The sequence below is a fragment of the Streptopelia decaocto genome, assembly GCF_964273445.1.
Source record: "Streptopelia decaocto genome assembly, chromosome: 8".
NCBI lineage: Eukaryota > Metazoa > Chordata > Aves > Columbiformes > Columbidae > Streptopelia > Streptopelia decaocto.
In genome coordinates this window covers 5,830,958-5,847,632 of record NC_138662.1, presented here as the reverse complement: position 1 = coordinate 5,847,632, position 16,675 = coordinate 5,830,958, and the positions used below count along the sequence as shown (strand labels likewise).

General features: G+C 42.5%; 2 protein-coding genes across 3 annotated transcripts in view; both read left to right on the top strand.

Annotated features, from left to right (window-relative positions):
• Positions 1-6,652, top strand: part of LOC309443348 (store-operated calcium entry regulator STIMATE-like) — a 37,673-nt gene extending 31,021 nt beyond the window's left edge. For both annotated transcript variants that reach the window (XM_082060203.1, XM_082060202.1), the window contains 2 exons: positions 837-986; positions 1,884-6,652. In XM_082060203.1, coding sequence (XP_081916329.1) covers positions 837-986; positions 1,884-2,000 — 267 coding nt within the window. In that variant the 3' untranslated portion in view covers positions 2,001-6,652. The remainder of the gene's footprint in view (positions 1-836; positions 987-1,883) is intronic.
• A 1,997-nt stretch (positions 6,653-8,649) lies between these two features.
• MUSTN1 (musculoskeletal, embryonic nuclear protein 1) lies at positions 8,650-12,860 on the top strand. The gene is made up of 3 exons (XM_082060204.1): positions 8,650-8,807; positions 11,651-11,771; positions 12,518-12,860. The coding sequence occupies exons 1-3, from the start codon at positions 8,799-8,801 to the stop codon at positions 12,622-12,624; spliced, it is 237 nt and encodes a 78-aa protein (XP_081916330.1). The 5' UTR covers positions 8,650-8,798; the 3' UTR covers positions 12,625-12,860.
• Positions 12,861-16,675: the final 3,815 nt, after the last annotated feature.

The following is a 16,675-nucleotide window of genomic DNA, read 5'->3' as shown; positions in this document are numbered from 1 at the left end:
TCTTTCTGCCATGTGTTAATTAATTAATGCTAGTCCTTAAAGTACAGCGTACCTTGGTGCTTAAGTTAATTTTTAAAGAGGAAGGGTATTAAAGAATGGATAAAATGTCTGGATATGCAGATTTTACAAAGCTGAAATCCGTATTGAGCTAAGTAACCAGGCTCAGGAGAGGTGCAGAGATGCCTCAGAGACATCTTTGGCCTGATGACTTCAGTAGCTTGAATGTAATACTGAACTACTGACATAGAGATTATAAAATTACCATTCAATTGGCTTTAGGAAACAGTTGGTCTAAGGATAGCTGTGCTGTGGAGTATCTTGTGTCTGACCGTAGCTAACAGAGGCTGCCTGTGACAGAGCAGAGGAAAAGGGCAGGTGCCCAGTCATCCCTCCCAAAGCGTGCTCTTGCCACATTTCGGGGATTTAGGGCCCAGAGCCAGAGGTGGTGGGTGTCCTTGCAGTTAATTACTGCTGGTGAATTTTTTTTTCTTTCATTAATTTGTTCAAGTATGGATTTTATCCTTTGAGAACAAGAGGTCTGCTGCTCTAAGATGTCTACCTAAACTTTTTGTGTTTCTACATGAGAAGTTAATATATGATCACTCTGAATAGCAGCTACTTCTCTTATTTTCTTCTACAGAGGAATAAAGTAGCTATGTTCTAGAGCATTCATGCAATGTGTAGTAAGCCATGTGACTGTATGTATACCAGATTTTTCCTGTTTGGCCACTGCAGAATGATTGTCAAGTTTTCTTAATTCTGTCCAAATACTGACCAAATGAACATATGGTACTCTGAGGAAAACTGAACTGTCACTTCTCCTTTCTGTTTAACAGGCATTAATGTTCTGGGTAGTAGATAATTTCCTTATGAAGAAAGGGAAGACAAAAGCTAAACTTGAAGAAAAGGAAGCAGGTCAAGATTCCAGAAATGGAAGTAAAGTCCGATACAGGAGAGCAGCATCACATGAAGAGTCAGAGTCAGAAGTATGTAGAGTTAATTATTGCAATTAATACAATATCAATCCAGTCTAGCCCTCATGCCATTGATTTCATTGTAACACTGTCAACTTAGTTTTGATTTTTCTGTGTGTACCTCTAACAGTAGTTCCTGGCATTTGCGGTTGAAAACTAGTTAAGAAAAATGGCATTGTTGCACTACTCATGGTGGTTAATTCCCTTCAAGATGGGCAGGAAGACATAAGAATATATTTAAGTATCACAGGTGAACCGTGTTACAAATGCTACTAGAAAAACCCACACGGAATACAAAGCTAATAGACAATAGTAATTCAAATAGAGTTTAATAGCTTAAAGTGAGAGGAAGCTGGTGGAGGCAGCTGGCCTGATTTTGGAGAAGCGTCTACATCCTTGCCTTAGCATGATTTTATTCTAAATCATATTAAGCAGGTAGTTTTCAGTTCAGTTGGAGGCTGGGTGGTCTCTTTGAAGGTGAGTTGTTCCAGCTTTAGTTGGTTAATGTACCTTCTGCATTAGAGGCAGTACTATTTATATGGGGTTTTCTTTAACAAAGTGACTGCCACATTACCAGTGTGGATAGAGAGCTTATATATTCTCTCTCATTTTAGCAGGAAGCTGCTCCCACTGTTCTGGAGGTGCCGGAATGACTTCTTTGGGTTTAGAGTCAGTGATTGTAGTAGAGATTAATACACACGCATCCTTCTTCAAAATTTACTGGAGGTTCCAGACAGGATGTGTGACATTGTTTAGTGCTGGCGATAAATCTGAATTGTGTTCTGTAAGCTCTTTGTTAAGCAAGTAATAAGGTGCTTTGCAAACTTAAAAATGTAGAAGGTTAAAAGTACAATGAAGAAAGAATGTGGCTTTGATGCATGATACTGAGAAGCTGTAATTTGTTTTTAGATCCTTATTTCAGCAGATGATGAGATGGAGGAATCAGACACTGAAGAGGACCTGCGTAGACTGACCAACTTAAAGCCCATTAAGAAAAAGAAGCATCGCTTTGGTCTGCCTGTATGACACATTCCTGACCTGTGTATTTGCAGGTTTCGTCGCAAAAACTTCAGTCAGTGGGTTTTAATGTTGCAATTGCATCTCCCTTTTCATACAACTGACTTAAAAGCAAGGTCTGCCAACAGAATGCAAACAGTTGGAAGACTTCCAGTTCAGTTGCACTACAGACACACTGACCAATTATGCAAGAATGTCTTTTCATCCTGTGGGAAGAGCACAGCGTCCGTAAGGCCTGGTCGCTAAGAGGATTTGTATCTGATGTTTCAGAGAAGATCATAGAAAACAGGGCAATCTTTCACTTGTGGTTACTGATGATACAGTTTAAGATGTTCTCAAAAAGGCATCAGAATCAACTAAGTTAAAGGAGTGGTTTTTATTACTAAAACTGGCTTTTGCAGCGTAATTCCTAGAGCAGAATAGTTTATGGTTACAAGCTGTAACTTAACATTTATTTTTTTAAGTACAAATGTTTACTTGCTACTGGGTACCTATGGAACTAATAGGTGGAACAAAGATGTATGTTTGTTTGTTTTTCCAAGTCTCCTCAAATCTATTTGACTATTTTATATTTAAGTTATATTTTCATACAGTTGTATTTAAAGATTCTCTTTGTCAGAGAAAAGGGTGCAGTTCCCTTTTTTCTGCAGAACAGGTCAAAAGATTTGTAGTGAAAATCTTATGTATCCTTGTGTCCTGGTTTAAGGGATCGCAAAGGGAAAAGCTCTGTCACTGCTGAAGTCACCAAATATCACTAAAAACGCAGTCCTAAGTGTGCTTTTGACCACATAATTTGAAAATACCTTTTTAATAGGAGGTGGTGTTTGCATATTTGACAAACGTGCACTTTAGTGTATAACAAGAATCTGTTGCGTTAGGTATTTGTGAAAGATGGATGACTATTTCTGTTTCTGCAAGTCTCTGGTGTGTACCTCTCAAATGACCCAAAAGAGATGGAACTCTTCTTATACTTTTTGTTTTGGGCCTCCAGTACAGGACTGTGATCTGATTGAAGCAGTTGTGCTATAATGTTGCAAATAATTCTGTCCCTTGTTTTTGTTGGAGAGCAATCTTCTATTTAATGCGCTTTAAAAAAGAAGGTTTCTTCTTTTTAATTTCCATAAAGTCCGATTATCCTTTAATAGTAGTAAAAAAAAGGTATAATATAGTTGCTACTACTTATTTTTTGTGATTTTTTCGGTGTCTGTCTTCTGATAATTGACGTGTGCGGATCTGAAACCTAGCAGACATGTTTTCAGTGACATCCTTTTGCTTTGCATAGTTTCTAGATGATTGTTTCTGACAGCTTTCCTTGCTTAGCAAACCTTGTGCAGGGCAAGGCCATGTGTCAAAAAGGTGACAACAGACCTTAGTTGCAAATCTGTTGTAGCATCTGGACATCAGAAATGTTCCAAGCCTTAAATCAAACAGTTTCATTGGAAAACTGCTCAGAACTTTTTAAGATTTTTTACATTTTTTATAGATTTACTAGGTCTTAATGCGATTTATTATCCAGACCGCTTAAATGGGGTTCTTGGGCCTTAGTAAATGCTGAACTGTGCACTCCCGTACTTGTTTTTGCTATTCCAGCATTCCTTTTCACTGCTTGGCTGCCGAGGTGAACACAATGTTCCGAGACTTCAGGTCCACTTCAGCGAGTCCAGCCGGCTAGGAGGGACATTTTACCAAACCGAACGTTTCCGAGTTTAGTTGAGCCACTGACCTGTTACTGTGCACTGAAATACAATAACTGCAATAAGTACTAGTGTTTCTTTTAGACTAAATCTAGAAACTAATGACAACAGAAGCTTAACTGAAGTGGGAGGTGGGAGGGTGGGGAAATGCCCCTGATCACTGTTGCCTCTGGTTCAGGGGTTTTGTTTGTTGGGTCTTTTTTTGTTTTTTTCATTGATTGTGTGACTTACATCTGAACTATTTACCACTGGGCGGGCGCATATCACCAAAAGCACAGCACTTCCAGGAATTCATTTTCATCAGCGGAACAGTCTCATACAGGTCACTCTTCCAAAGGGGTTTAAGAGCTAGGACTGGCTCTTGTCACAAGTGTCAGCATTTATTTTTTTTAGCATAGGATTTGTTCTATTTCAGATAGTGAAATAAAGCTATTGAACATGTGCTATGTACCACTGCACAGCCATCACTGTCCTCTTCACCCATCAGAGATAACTGAACAGCGCACACAAATTTAACTATACGAGCTTGCATTTTATTTTCCTGTTCTCACCTCTTCTCCAGTTACCAAAATTATCAAAATTATTTCTCATCTCATGTTTAGTCTGTGAAGTGTCAATATAAAATTATGGCCTTAATCATATAAAAAAAAATCATTTTGAGCAGACCTCAAATTTATTGACCAAGTACCAAACAGTGTAAAGTGCTATGGAGCAGTTTCTCGAAGATGGTTATAGCAAAAGTATATGAATGCCTGTTTTTTCCTGTCTTAAGTGCTTAAATGTCACTTGGTTTGAGAGTTTGATAGGCCTAGCAAGATGATGTAGTAAAGCACTACAAGCCAAAGAGACAGAACTGTTTTAAATACCACAGTAGTAACAGGAGGAACATGTCTTCAGGAGGGAAAAAACAGCTCTTTCTCTGCTAAGTTAAAAATTTTATTCACAACCTTAGCTAAATAATAAAAACTGTGGATTTTTTTTTTATTAATTCTTTGTTATCATGCGAAAGAGGTGGAAAATATAGAATTGACAGTTTTTGTAAGATGAAAGTTGGAATTCTTGCAGTAGGTACAATAGGACAAGTGCTCTTGTCTGACGAGCTTGTGTGTGTGAGAAAGATGTGCCTGGTGCTTCACTATGTCTTACTGTTCATTGAAATGTATTGGCAGTACAACCTGAAATAATAAATTTTTCCTAAAGAGTTGATTCAGTAATAATATTACGACATGATGTCTTTTGCATTATCCTCAAATTGCCTCTCTAAATTTATGCCTGGTAAATGTACCTCAGGACAACTCATAGCAAAGGTTTAATTTGGGCTGTGCTTTAAAAAGTGTGATTCTGTCTAATGGAAATAAGCTATGTAGTATATGCCAAAGTAAGAGAAAAAAATTGTAACTTACAGAAGAGACACAGAAGTACTGGTGGAGATCGAATTTACCACAAATGGTCAACCTAAATGTATTAACTGTTTCTAGTATCTGACCTGTAACACATCTGCATAAATTTAAAACACTGGTGTTGTCTAATATGTGGGTTTCAAGTTCTGGCTTTATTATGTTCAGGTCTCCCTGTCTTACTTTAAGTAAGTAAATGCTGTATGTTAATGTTGCTAACTAAAATGTCCTATAGCTTTTCTTCAGGGAAAACTCAGAAATTGAGTTGCAAATTAGAGCAATGCAAAGCAATCCCTTCCCGGGCGCGTGCTCGGGTCCAGCTGTGCCCGGTGGGGCGGTCGGGCGCTCGTGCTCCGCTCGGGGCTGAGCCTCGCAAGGAACTTCTGCCACTGTGCTTGACTAACCCGTGTTTGCAACTTTGCTGTGCTTTCTACAGGAGAAGCCAGTAACGGAAGTGAATCAATTCAGCCACATCGAGTCAGAGTAGATCTACAGCATAGGCCTGCAAACTTTTCTAGGTGAAGTTTCCAGTTCAGTTACTGAAAATGCCTGCTATGGTTTTACAAAGTAAAACTGCAGTATCTTTAAAAAAGGGACTCTTTTGTAGGTGTTTTTGTCTTGCATGAGTGTCCATCTCAAAGGGAATGTTGGGTTTGTAAGTAAATTCAAAGTATAGCCTATGTGAGCAAAACCAGCAGCTGAATTCTGCTGCCCTCTATTTGGACCATGTGTTTTGCCAGTGGATGGGGGTCAGCACAAAGGACACAGACAACAGGTTCAAATCATAAACTTTTCCTTAAGTTTAAAGCAGCGAAAAGAAAGGGAGCAAGGCAATGCACCTAATCCTTACTACATGGAATTAAGTATAGCGATTAAGATACATCCCCAATTGCCCTGATACTTTCCCATCATCCAGATCTGTGCTTCAGCTGGGGAGCCCCTGTCACAGCGAAGGATCGGAGAACCTTTCCCGGCAACTGGGAGCTTCTACGCAGTGTGTCCACTGGTAGGTGAGGTCTCCATCGTCGCTGTGAGAGGGTCCTGCCTTTATACAGGTTAACAAACAGGTCCGTGTATCAAAATGCACAGAAACAGCTGGTAGGATTGGAACCCGAGCACGTTCCAGATCTGGCCAAGATCCTGGGCGCATCTGAGAAGCTCCTGTTCCACTAATTGATCTCTGCCTTTGACAACTTCTGAGGATGATTCCCATGGTCATATTTGGCTTTGACTACGTGTTTCTAAACAAGGCCTGATACCTGGTTTCTTGGTGTAAACAAGGAAACATAAATATTTTCTTATGACGTTTCATCTTCCCTAATGATTATATTTTATCTAAGCTACATCTTTCGCTAATGACCATACAGATTTCACTAATGGTTAGATACTCATATAACATTTGATTGGAAGGTTCATCTAGAGGTCAACTATGGTTCAGGGCCTATTGCTCAGGCCTCAGTACCTCACCATATTGTTTAATCAGTGGTGTTACCTTAAACTTCTAAGAGTATCTGATGTAATTACATTGTATAACGGTTTACAATAAAGTTTGACTTATTACAGATTTGTACACTTGTCTGATACTTGTTCTGCTTGGAAGCGTGCATGTTTCAGTGTTCATAATGTGCTGTTGTGGGACGCAGGTTTTGCTACTGGAGTTCAGCTTCAGAACTGCGGATCTCAGGAATTCAACCAGGTGAACAGGATTCCTACTCTGAAATGTAACTATAGATTTAGGTTGGGTTTTTTTAAGGAAAAATAAGCCCATGATCTATAAGAGGAAATGGTTGTTCAGTGTTGGTTTAGGAAATGTATCATCAAAGGGCACAGAATTGCCCAGGTGATGGGGGATGTCTTAGAAACTTCAGGGTTTGCTGCCTACCTGTGCAGGTGCCTCATCTCATACCCCTGAATGGCATGCAAGCTGAAGGTGTTTTAATTTTGTTTGTATAATGATTTTGTATAAATTAAATTGCCATGAAAGCAAAACTGTTGCTTTTCAGTGAGGAATATGTAGTATCAGTTAAATGAAGCCATTCTGAAAGCTGAAGGGAAAAAATAGTTCAGTGTCTTGAATTCTAAGTACTTGCTTCAAATATGCAGAATGTTATTTTCCTGTTGTAATAGATAGTGTCAGAATACTGACGACTATGGGACTGTATAGCAACATCTTAATAGAGAAGGGGAGGTGTTACTTTGTACAATAGAAAAAAAATATATTTTTTTCCTGAAGTTGATTGTTTTTTTCCTTCTGCATTGTTAACCTACTAAAAGATACTGCTGTTCTGCAGAAACGCTTGCTCTAGTTTACTAAGCCATGAGTCTAACAGAAATTGAGTGCAAGGAATGACAAAGTATGAAACATCTAAACTGCTTCTTAACCTGCAAATAATTCCCCCACTAGTCACACAAAGGAAAACATCTCGGGCCTGGGAGAAGTTCAGCTTAAAATGCGCACAGGGAGGCCTTGGGGATGGTTCACAGCCAGCAAATCCCAGAGTCCTGATCGTATGGTGCTGTGGTATTGGTGTAATGTTTTCATCATAATAAATGCCAATTTTGTTTTACTTCCCATGCTTCTGTGCAGCGTCAGTAAAATACAGGCAGAGCTGAGAATAGGCCAGGCAGATTTCTACCACTACAGTGGTTGATCTTTCTAGTGCAAGGTGTTAGGAGGTCTGACACGTCTGCCTTTCCCATGTTACATACCTGGCTGGTACGGTTCTTTGTAAGTGCTGGGTGCCGTCACACAAGGTGATTTTTTTTGCATCATGCAAAGAATTAATGTAAAAAAATGTAAAAATAAAAGGGAAACAACCTTCTCCCAGTAATACCGAAATAGAATCTATGCTTAGAGTTTGATTTTTTTTTTTTTTTCTATTCAATTAGAAAATTCTTTAGAGAACAAATGTTAAAAGTTCTTGAAAAAGTTTTGCTACTGTCAGCATGTACAGTGGGGAACACTGAACTTACTCATGTCTGAGTAAGCTGTTCCTATACAGACGACAGGTGAAATGATTAAACTTGCTAATACCACTGTAAGTAGAAAGTGATTTTCCTCTCTCAGTTGTTTAAGAGCTGGCATCAGAGCAAGCTCAGCAATAGAAGTGTAAGGGGAAAAGCATATCCTATTTTACTAACTCACTAAAATGCATGAAATACTCTTCTGTTAAATCTCCCAGTGCAAAAGCAATTTAGGGCACAGTGTAGTGCTTTGGATGTTGGGTTTATATAATCTTCAGAGAAGGCATGTTTTGTTATGCTGGGAAAGAAACACAAACACTCTTCCCTCCTCGCCCCCCTTATCAAGAGGATTCGGGGTCAATTTTGTGTCTGTAACAAAGTGTTGCCTTTTAAAGTTATAAATAGAGCCCCAGTGGACTCCCCGGGAAGCCAATTTGTGGCGGATTGGGGTTCCCTGCGGTCGCTGCCCCAGCTGTCTGCTCCTGTCCATCCCCAGCTCCCCCGGGCACGGGGCACAGTAAATACTGCAAACCCGAGTCATCGCTAAGAATAAACCTTCAACAACAACAGCCTCTGTCAACCTGAATCATCCCGGGTTCTGCTTTGGGAAAATGACCCAGCTAATGACTTCATGTTAGATGCTCTATATAAGTCAAGGAAAAAAACAGGCGTTTGCAGAGCGCACGGGCTGGATTTAATCAAAGCCGGGAAACCACCGCGGGAGGGATTACGGGGCAGTGAGCGCTGCAGTCATGTCCCAGGTACGGGCAGATCTGTGTGCGGATGGCTCCCCTGGGGCTGGGTGCCCAACAGATGTGCTACGGTTTTAGTTGGTTTTCTTGGAATAGCTTACTGGCAACTAACTCTCCTTAACCAGTGAATTTGGCTTTTCGGCTCTGTGTGACTTGTTTGATTATGTTGAAGTACTTGAATGCTTTGTTGATATATTTTAACAAGCAAGTTGTTAGGAGGGGTTATTTGATGAAGAAGGAAAGTAGCTGCTCTCTACGTGATTAATTAGTTTTTAAATTTTCTGTTTTACTATAAATATGTCTGTAGGAAGGGAAAAACCATTTCCACTGCTCTGGTTTGGGATGTTTCACAGGAGTGATTTCTGCTTTTCCAACTTTCTTTCTCAGACAACAGTTTGAAATGTTGGCAGTAGTTTTGAAAGGACATGGCTATCCTGGGCTGCACTGCTGTGTAAAGCTTAATGTATTAACATGCAGGAAAACAGAGCATGACTGAACATTGTGACTGCTAGGATACGATATCTGAGACTGAAATTTTGCATTGCACACTTTTATGTTCATTTTGTAACTAATGGTTTGTCTTTACTGTGTGTCCCAATAATCAGAGTTTCAAAGTGATCTCAAAATTAGCTCAGAAGTGTTGGGGTTTTCATGTAAATGTTTTCAACGCAAGCTACGCACGCCTGGCAGAGATCTCCCCAGCGTGAGGATTTTATGTGGTGGGTGGGATGGAGACTGAGAACAAGGGGAGGGTACGAAAGCACAATCTTTTGACCACACAGAGTAACTCGGTTCGGCTTATTTTTTTACTCCAAAGAGAGACATTAAAAAACCAGTCATATGTCTTGTAAACCAACACTTTTTGACTTGTGACAGGAGGAGATAAAGCGCAGGCTGCGCTGCTGTGCCAGCTGGGAGCGGCTCCTGGCAAACCCTGGGACAAATGCGTTTGTGTCGGGAGCAATTAGCAGCGGGGCTGGCGGGGCTGGGCTCACCTCTGCAGCTCTCAGCAACCTTTCTGTGCAGCTTTTTGGATTTTTAGCTGGGGCCCAACTAATCCACAGCAGCTATTCTGCTGGAAAATCCCCCTGTAATCAAAGCATTTCGTGTTTTATGTTAATGTAACTGGGTGAAACTGAATGGTTCTGCTCAGCCTGGCTGTCTCTCGGTGCATCTCAAGTGCCTCCTTTCCTTACCCTGTCCCCAAGAAGTCCCTTGTCCCATTGGAAAGAAGCCTGGTAGTTATTACCTCTTGCCAATAATGGGTGGAGAACTTTAGTACGTTTTGTATTCCCGTTAACAAAACAAGGTTGTTGGTTTTTTTGGTTGGTTGGCTTGGGGTTTTTTGTTTGTTTTTTCCTTTCTGTGTTGGAATCAACACAGGTCTGTACTGGCTGCCTGTGCACCATGTCATGGGCATGGGGAACCCTTCCCATCACATGCCAGTTTTCATTACAAATGGACAACTGAAACTGTGGGTGTAGGTTTGTTTGCTAACCAGCTAACCTACCAAAAGCTGTTGTGAACTTTGAAGGCTTTGCTACCACTCCTTCCCCTTCTTTACTTTGGCTACTAGCAGAGTGTTTTCCCCAGAGGTCTCGTGAATGTTTTGTTTCCCACAACACATTCAGATGGGATTGACAGCGAGCTATTCTGAGCGTTCCCGGGAATTTACAGCCCGCGGGAAAGATGCCGAAGGCTCCAGTGCAGCCAGCCCGCCCTGCGCAGAGCCAGGCGTGCAGCCCTGTCTCTGCAGGCTCCCTGGGAGCCGCCGCTCCAGCCACTCCTGGGCCTTGAGGGATTTGTTTCCCTCCACAACAGTTTTTAGGTTTACAGGCAGTGCCTAGAAATGTGTAAGTGGGCTCCACCACAGCCAGAACCCAGATATCAGAAGCCCTACGTCTGTAGCGACGGTCAGAGAAGTTTCTTGTTGATGGTTCAGTGTGCAAATCTGTTTGTGCTGGAGTGTGGGGGTCTAATTGTTTTTAATTGTGTCTCCTGTGGCCCTGCACCCTGCTGCAAGGTCTGCCTGGTGGGACCTTGGCCATCTGTCCTTGAAACAGTAGACTGAAGAGGGAATGTTAAGGGTGATTGGCGTTTTGTCTGACTTTGAAGTGCTACTTCAAAGGTAGGATAGGCTGATATGAACCAATGTTATCCTGATTTTCTTCCAGCAACATAAACTGTAAACAGATTAGTACTTGGCCATTGCAGTGCACCACCTGATGATGCATCTGTTTCTATATTAGATTTCCTTCTCCTTCTTTGGGTTCTGAGTCCAGTGTTTCAGATGCATTTAATACATGCTTGTAGACAAGGCTGTTGACTGCTCAGATGCTTTTTGTTCCCTAGATTTCAGATCAATAACTACAGGTCAAGTGTTAAGTTTATTCCAGCTAAATCAAGCTAGACTTCAGAATCTCTCTGGCCAATATCCCAAAGAAGCCGTGAGTAGACTGAGGCACAAGCACAATTTAGTAATGAAGTTTTTTTTCCTTCCCAAGTACTGGACAGATTCTCAAATTACCAATCTGTGTTCGCAGAATGACCAGGCAGGGCTGGATAGAAAAAAAAACCCTAAAAATAATTAAAAGAAGCAGCAATCCACTCTCTTTCAAAGGCTGTACAAACAAAACACAATTTCAGAACAAAACAGCAACAGATTTTGGTAAGGGCAGTGAAATCATGGCTGCACAAAGATTTGGAGTAGCTGAGTGAACAGTCTCAGAATTGAAATAGGTGGAACACTGTATTAGCAGCTCTGTATGTGTAGCCTTTGGGTTAAGGCACTTTTGTTCCCTGTGCTTCTAAACATGCCATACTGATGTGTGGGAAATACGTGTGTTTCTTAGCCAGCCCCTGTGAAAAAGAAGCGTCCCCCTGTGAAGGAAGAAGACCTCAAAGGAGCCAGAGGAAACCTTTCCAAAAACCAGGAAATTAAATCCAAAACCTACCAAGTGATGAAGCAGTGTGGTAAGTCTCCTTGATGGAAACGATTAAGCAGTCTTCCAAAGTTAAAATATCCACTTAATTTCATTTTTCAAGTGAAAGCATGTGCCTGTGAAGCAGCAGCCAGCAGTGCCGCCAGCCTGGCCTGACCGTGTGGGGACTTTGCCTCCACCCCCGTGAGAGCACTGAGAGGTGTCAATGGGGCTCTGCTGGGGGGATCGCTCTCCCTGGCTGGATGAAGCGATAGGGAGAGCCCCAACTTTGCCTTCTGAATCAAGATTCAAACAAAGCCCTGGATCCATAGGCAATGTCAATGGCTGCCCAAGTTGAAGATCTGGAGGCCTGACCATAGGCAAGGGGATGAATTTCACGTGTTTAGAAATCAGGGGGATAAAGGGTAGAAGGTGAGTGAGAAGAGAGTGGGTTCTTGAATACCCCTGTTGCTCTGGTTTTGTCTTGTTTTTCCACTACCAGTGGCAGAGTCTAAGGGAAAATGATTAATTTTTAACCCCTTTCAGCATGATAGCCTATACCACAGTAGTTGCCAAGTTTCTAAAGCACTTGCAGCAATCTGGGGCCAGTCAATGGTAGTGACCACATACAGGTGCTGTCATGCTTGGGATGAGAGCGCTGTGCTTAAAACTTGGCAAGTTGATGAATGGATGAAATATTTATCAAATGTGTATGTATGTATTTCAGCAGCACTAGTTTTACTCACCAAATCTGGTGTGCCGCTTCACTGATTGCATCTGCTGGTTTTCTTTTCCAAGAACAAATGGGCTCTGCAGCACCCTCCATATTCAGCCGGGATCGGACAGGGGGTGAAACGGTCTTTGAGAAACCAAAAGAGGAGCCGGCCAAGAGCGTCTTTGGCTGACGGCGGAGCTGGATGTGCCTCACACAGATTGTTATTCTAACTTCTTCCTGAATTTCTGCCCCTTACACTAAAGTCACTGTAGACCGAAGTAACTAATTTCTACTCTAAGTCATTAAGTAGGGAATAGACTCATGTCAAAGGCTACAACCTTCACGTTAATTTTTATTATCTGCTTTATTTCTATCTGTTGAACAGTGTTTACTATAATGGTTTAATAAAAAAAGTTGTTGGACACAGCTTGGCACACTGTGGTGACTTATTTCAATTCAGGCTTACATTTATTCTGTGGACACTGTAGTGTTGCGAGCTATGATCAAGTCTGTCAAACACACACATTAAGCCTCCAGGTGACAGTTTGTGCCAGTGCAATTTCTTCAGACCGTGCCCTTGCCAAGGGGGAGCTGAGGAGGATCTGATCGGAGGGAGTATCCCAGAAACCTGGAGAACTCACCCAGAACTGTGCTGACCACAACAGTGCCCTAGAGATGCCCCTCAGATCTGGGGTGTGCTCTGGGTGCTGCCCCCCACCTCACAGCTTCCTCTCAGACCTCCCCGCCGCAGCTTCCCCGCTATGTGCCCCCTCACAGCTTCCTCTCAGACCTTCCCGCCGCAGCTTCCCCGCTATGTGCCCCCTCACAGCTTCCTCTCAGACCTCCCCGCCGCAGCTTCCCCGCTATGTGCCCCCTCACAGCTTCCTCTCAGACCTCCCCGCCGCAGCTTCCCCGCTATGTGCCCCCTCACGGCCTCCCCTCCTGTCTTCCCGCCTCACACCTTCCCCTCACGGCTCCCCCACAGCCCGGGGCAGCGGGGCTGTGGTTTGTGCACACACAGCTCTGCTGGGAAGCGAGGTGCCAGGCTGGCAGCCAAGGGAGGGCTTTCAACCCATTCCTCAACAACTTTGACATCACATCCTCAAGGTTCTGTTGGATCAAGTGAGAAGGGCTGACAGACCAGCAGCACAGGCGTCATGTTCCTCCCGACTGAAGAGCCAAACAACCTTCTGGGTATCTCTGTACCACAGCAAACTCACTCTGAGAGGAAGCTGGTTTTTTTTGCAACTCTCTTTGCATCTTGATTTGCTGCATTAAACATCCCCCAAGGTTATAAATTGGAATATTTCCTCTCAGGTGGATCTTTGTGTTCAAACACAGGTGATCCTCTGTTGGCAGCTGCCATGCTTCCCTCACGCTCCCAGTCCCAGGCATCACATCTGCGGACAGTAAGGTAAGTGCCACCTTTATGTAAGGAATTGCTTTCATTTTGCACATTAGATCTAATTAAGAGGTGAAAGTGATATTGAAGGGCTCTGTGCACCGTGAAAAATATCATCTTTGCCTTTTGTCTCCCAAACACTTCACACATAAAATGTGCTGATATCTGCAAAGCTCTCAGAGAGGCTGCAGAGTGCAATGTACATAAGGCAGCAGCAAGTATAAAGCTGCCTGGAGAATTATTTGTCATCTTTTTCTTCATCCTTGCAAATCTAGTAAGTCCAGTTATGGAAAATGTCTTTTTTTCCTTGTTTTCATAATGAGAAATAGTGATAGTGACAGACAAGTATCAGAATGAAGCCCCAGGGTTAGAACTTTTAGGTCCTTTTGTACTTAAAGGTATCTTCTGTTGTGGCGGTGGATTTAGAACCTTCCTCTGAGGTGAAGCGATTCCACAGCATGTTCGCTCTCGCAGTAAGCAGCGCTGGGTGCTGCAGGCTTGGTGCAATGGGCAGTGGCCATCAGTGACTGTCCTTGGGGGATCTTACAGAAACAGGGCAAGGTGCTCAAGTCTGGGGACAAGGCTGAGCATGAGATTTTCCTCTAGCTGCTTCAGCAAGTCGTGAAGAGATGCGGGAAGCGTTTCAGAGTTTCCCTGGGTGCTGACCAGCTCTGTGCACCCAGAACAGGGCAGAGCAGACCGTGCAGCATAAATCTGTGCAGTTAAAGCAGCTCTTTAATGTTTGCGGGATTTTACATGTGGGTATTAAAAAACTGATGACAAATCCAATTAATTAAAGCTGAAGCTTTGGCTCTTGGGGATCTTAGGCCACTAAGTGTATAATCCTGTGTACTTTAAAGGATTAAAGCATTACCCGAGTTGTAGAAGTTAATAAAATGTGTAGAAGTTTTAATTTTTCTCTTGAAAGTATACATATTTACATGTCCTGCTATAACCAAAACAGTATTTACAAGTAGTATAAACAGTCTGCCAGGAAGAAGTGAAGTTTATTTTTTAAAAAAGTTACTTAAAGCAGAAGCCTTGTAAGACCAGGCTGTGCTCAACGGGTTGTTTATGGTAGACTTGTAAATGTCTGTCAAAGTAATAAATTACTGAGCCCTGCATTAGCGTCTCCTCGCAAATTGTAGGCTGCTGGAAGTGTGTTTTCCACCTGGATGCTTTGTCTGTAAAATAGCAATGAAGCAAACACAGGTGCATGTATTTCCACAGGATCTTCATGTTAATTTAGGACAATTAATGGCACCATCTACCATGAAATTATAAGAAGAAAACCGCTGTCAGAAAGCAATACAAAAAAGTGGTGTTATGTGGACAGACTGCAGGTTTGGGTGAGAAAGGGCTGCCTGCCCTCCTGGAGTTGCCAGCACAGGGCAAATGGGCAAAGAAATCATGGTGGGAGGGGGGGGATTCAGCCTTTGTCTGCTCCAGGCTGACGGCAGAGGGGGGGTCGTTGTGGGTTGCGTCTCTCCACACCTCTGGCAGGTTGCACATTAATGTACCTGTACATGTGTGTTCATATAAATGCATATAGGAACTGGAGGCTGACGCAGCAGCTGCATATACCTGAGAGATCCTCTGAACTACAGCCCCGTGGGATGCTATTTTTCCCGTCTTGTTGATATTTTCAAAGTTTCAAACTTTTTATTTTCTTGAGCTGGGAATGAATGAACACGTGAAGCCTGCTGAAAACTTTCCAATAAAACAAGCAAGCCCCAGACATGTGGCTCATGACAGTTTGCTCCCTGACCCCCATTTCTCACCTCAAGGCTGTAGAGCTGAGGAGATGAACCTTTGAAATGGGTTCTGCCCAGGGTCTGTGTATTTCACTGCCTAAAAAACCAGTTATTTCCCCACAATGCTTTTAAAACGCTTTGTAGAAGAGACAGACATTACAACTACTTGGATAGAGAAATATCTTTCAAATATTCATACAAGCTGTCTTCTGTTAGGAGGCTACCTAAACACCATATGAGTGAGCATGTATTTGAGGAATTATGTTAGTAAAACCCTGTCCAAAAGTATTTGTATATAAATTTGGTCTAAGACAATTTTTCCAGGCCTGCAAGCGGACACTTGCTGAACAAAAACTTCAGAGGAATTGCTCAAAGTTCCTGTTGGATGAAGATTATATTATAAAATAGGAGATAAAAAGTGCCATTCCACTCAGTTTCCAGGCAGATTCAGGTGTAGAGCTCTCCTAGCACTAACCTTTTGTGCAAACAGCCCTGCTGAGTGCACAGGCTAAAAGCAGCTATGCAGAATCCCCGGCTGGATATGTTGCAGCTGAGTTAGCAGCCAAATAAGGCCAGATGTGCTCCCATGCACATCTGTCATTGCACTCATTTTTTGATGGTTTGTGTCGTCTTTGTGCACTTAAATACATGTACGTGCAGGCACTGACTCAGCATCTCTCTCCCTAGGGAGTCCAGGCACGGTCTGATTACTTTGTTTTTACTGTTCAGATGACGACAAGCCACAACTGACTTTGCTATTTGACAAAGCAGGATTATGGCATGTCAGAGGAAGCAAAAAGAGATGTTTCAAGGGGGCCACTCCGTGCCTCTGATAAGCCAGTTGGGCAGGGAGACACAAGGTTTGAAGAAGTCACCAGCTGTAAAACCTAATGTGAATGTTGCATGTCTTGGCGATCTCCAAATCTCTGAAGTGCTTGAGGACATTAAGAATGTGCCCTTTCAAATTATTACTGTTGGGTATGGTAGAGATCCAAAAATGCAGCGTGTTGCACAGACCAGATCATCTGCCTGAGCAATTTTACATGCCACAGTAAGGTTCAAGTTTTAAAAGAAAACATAAGGAT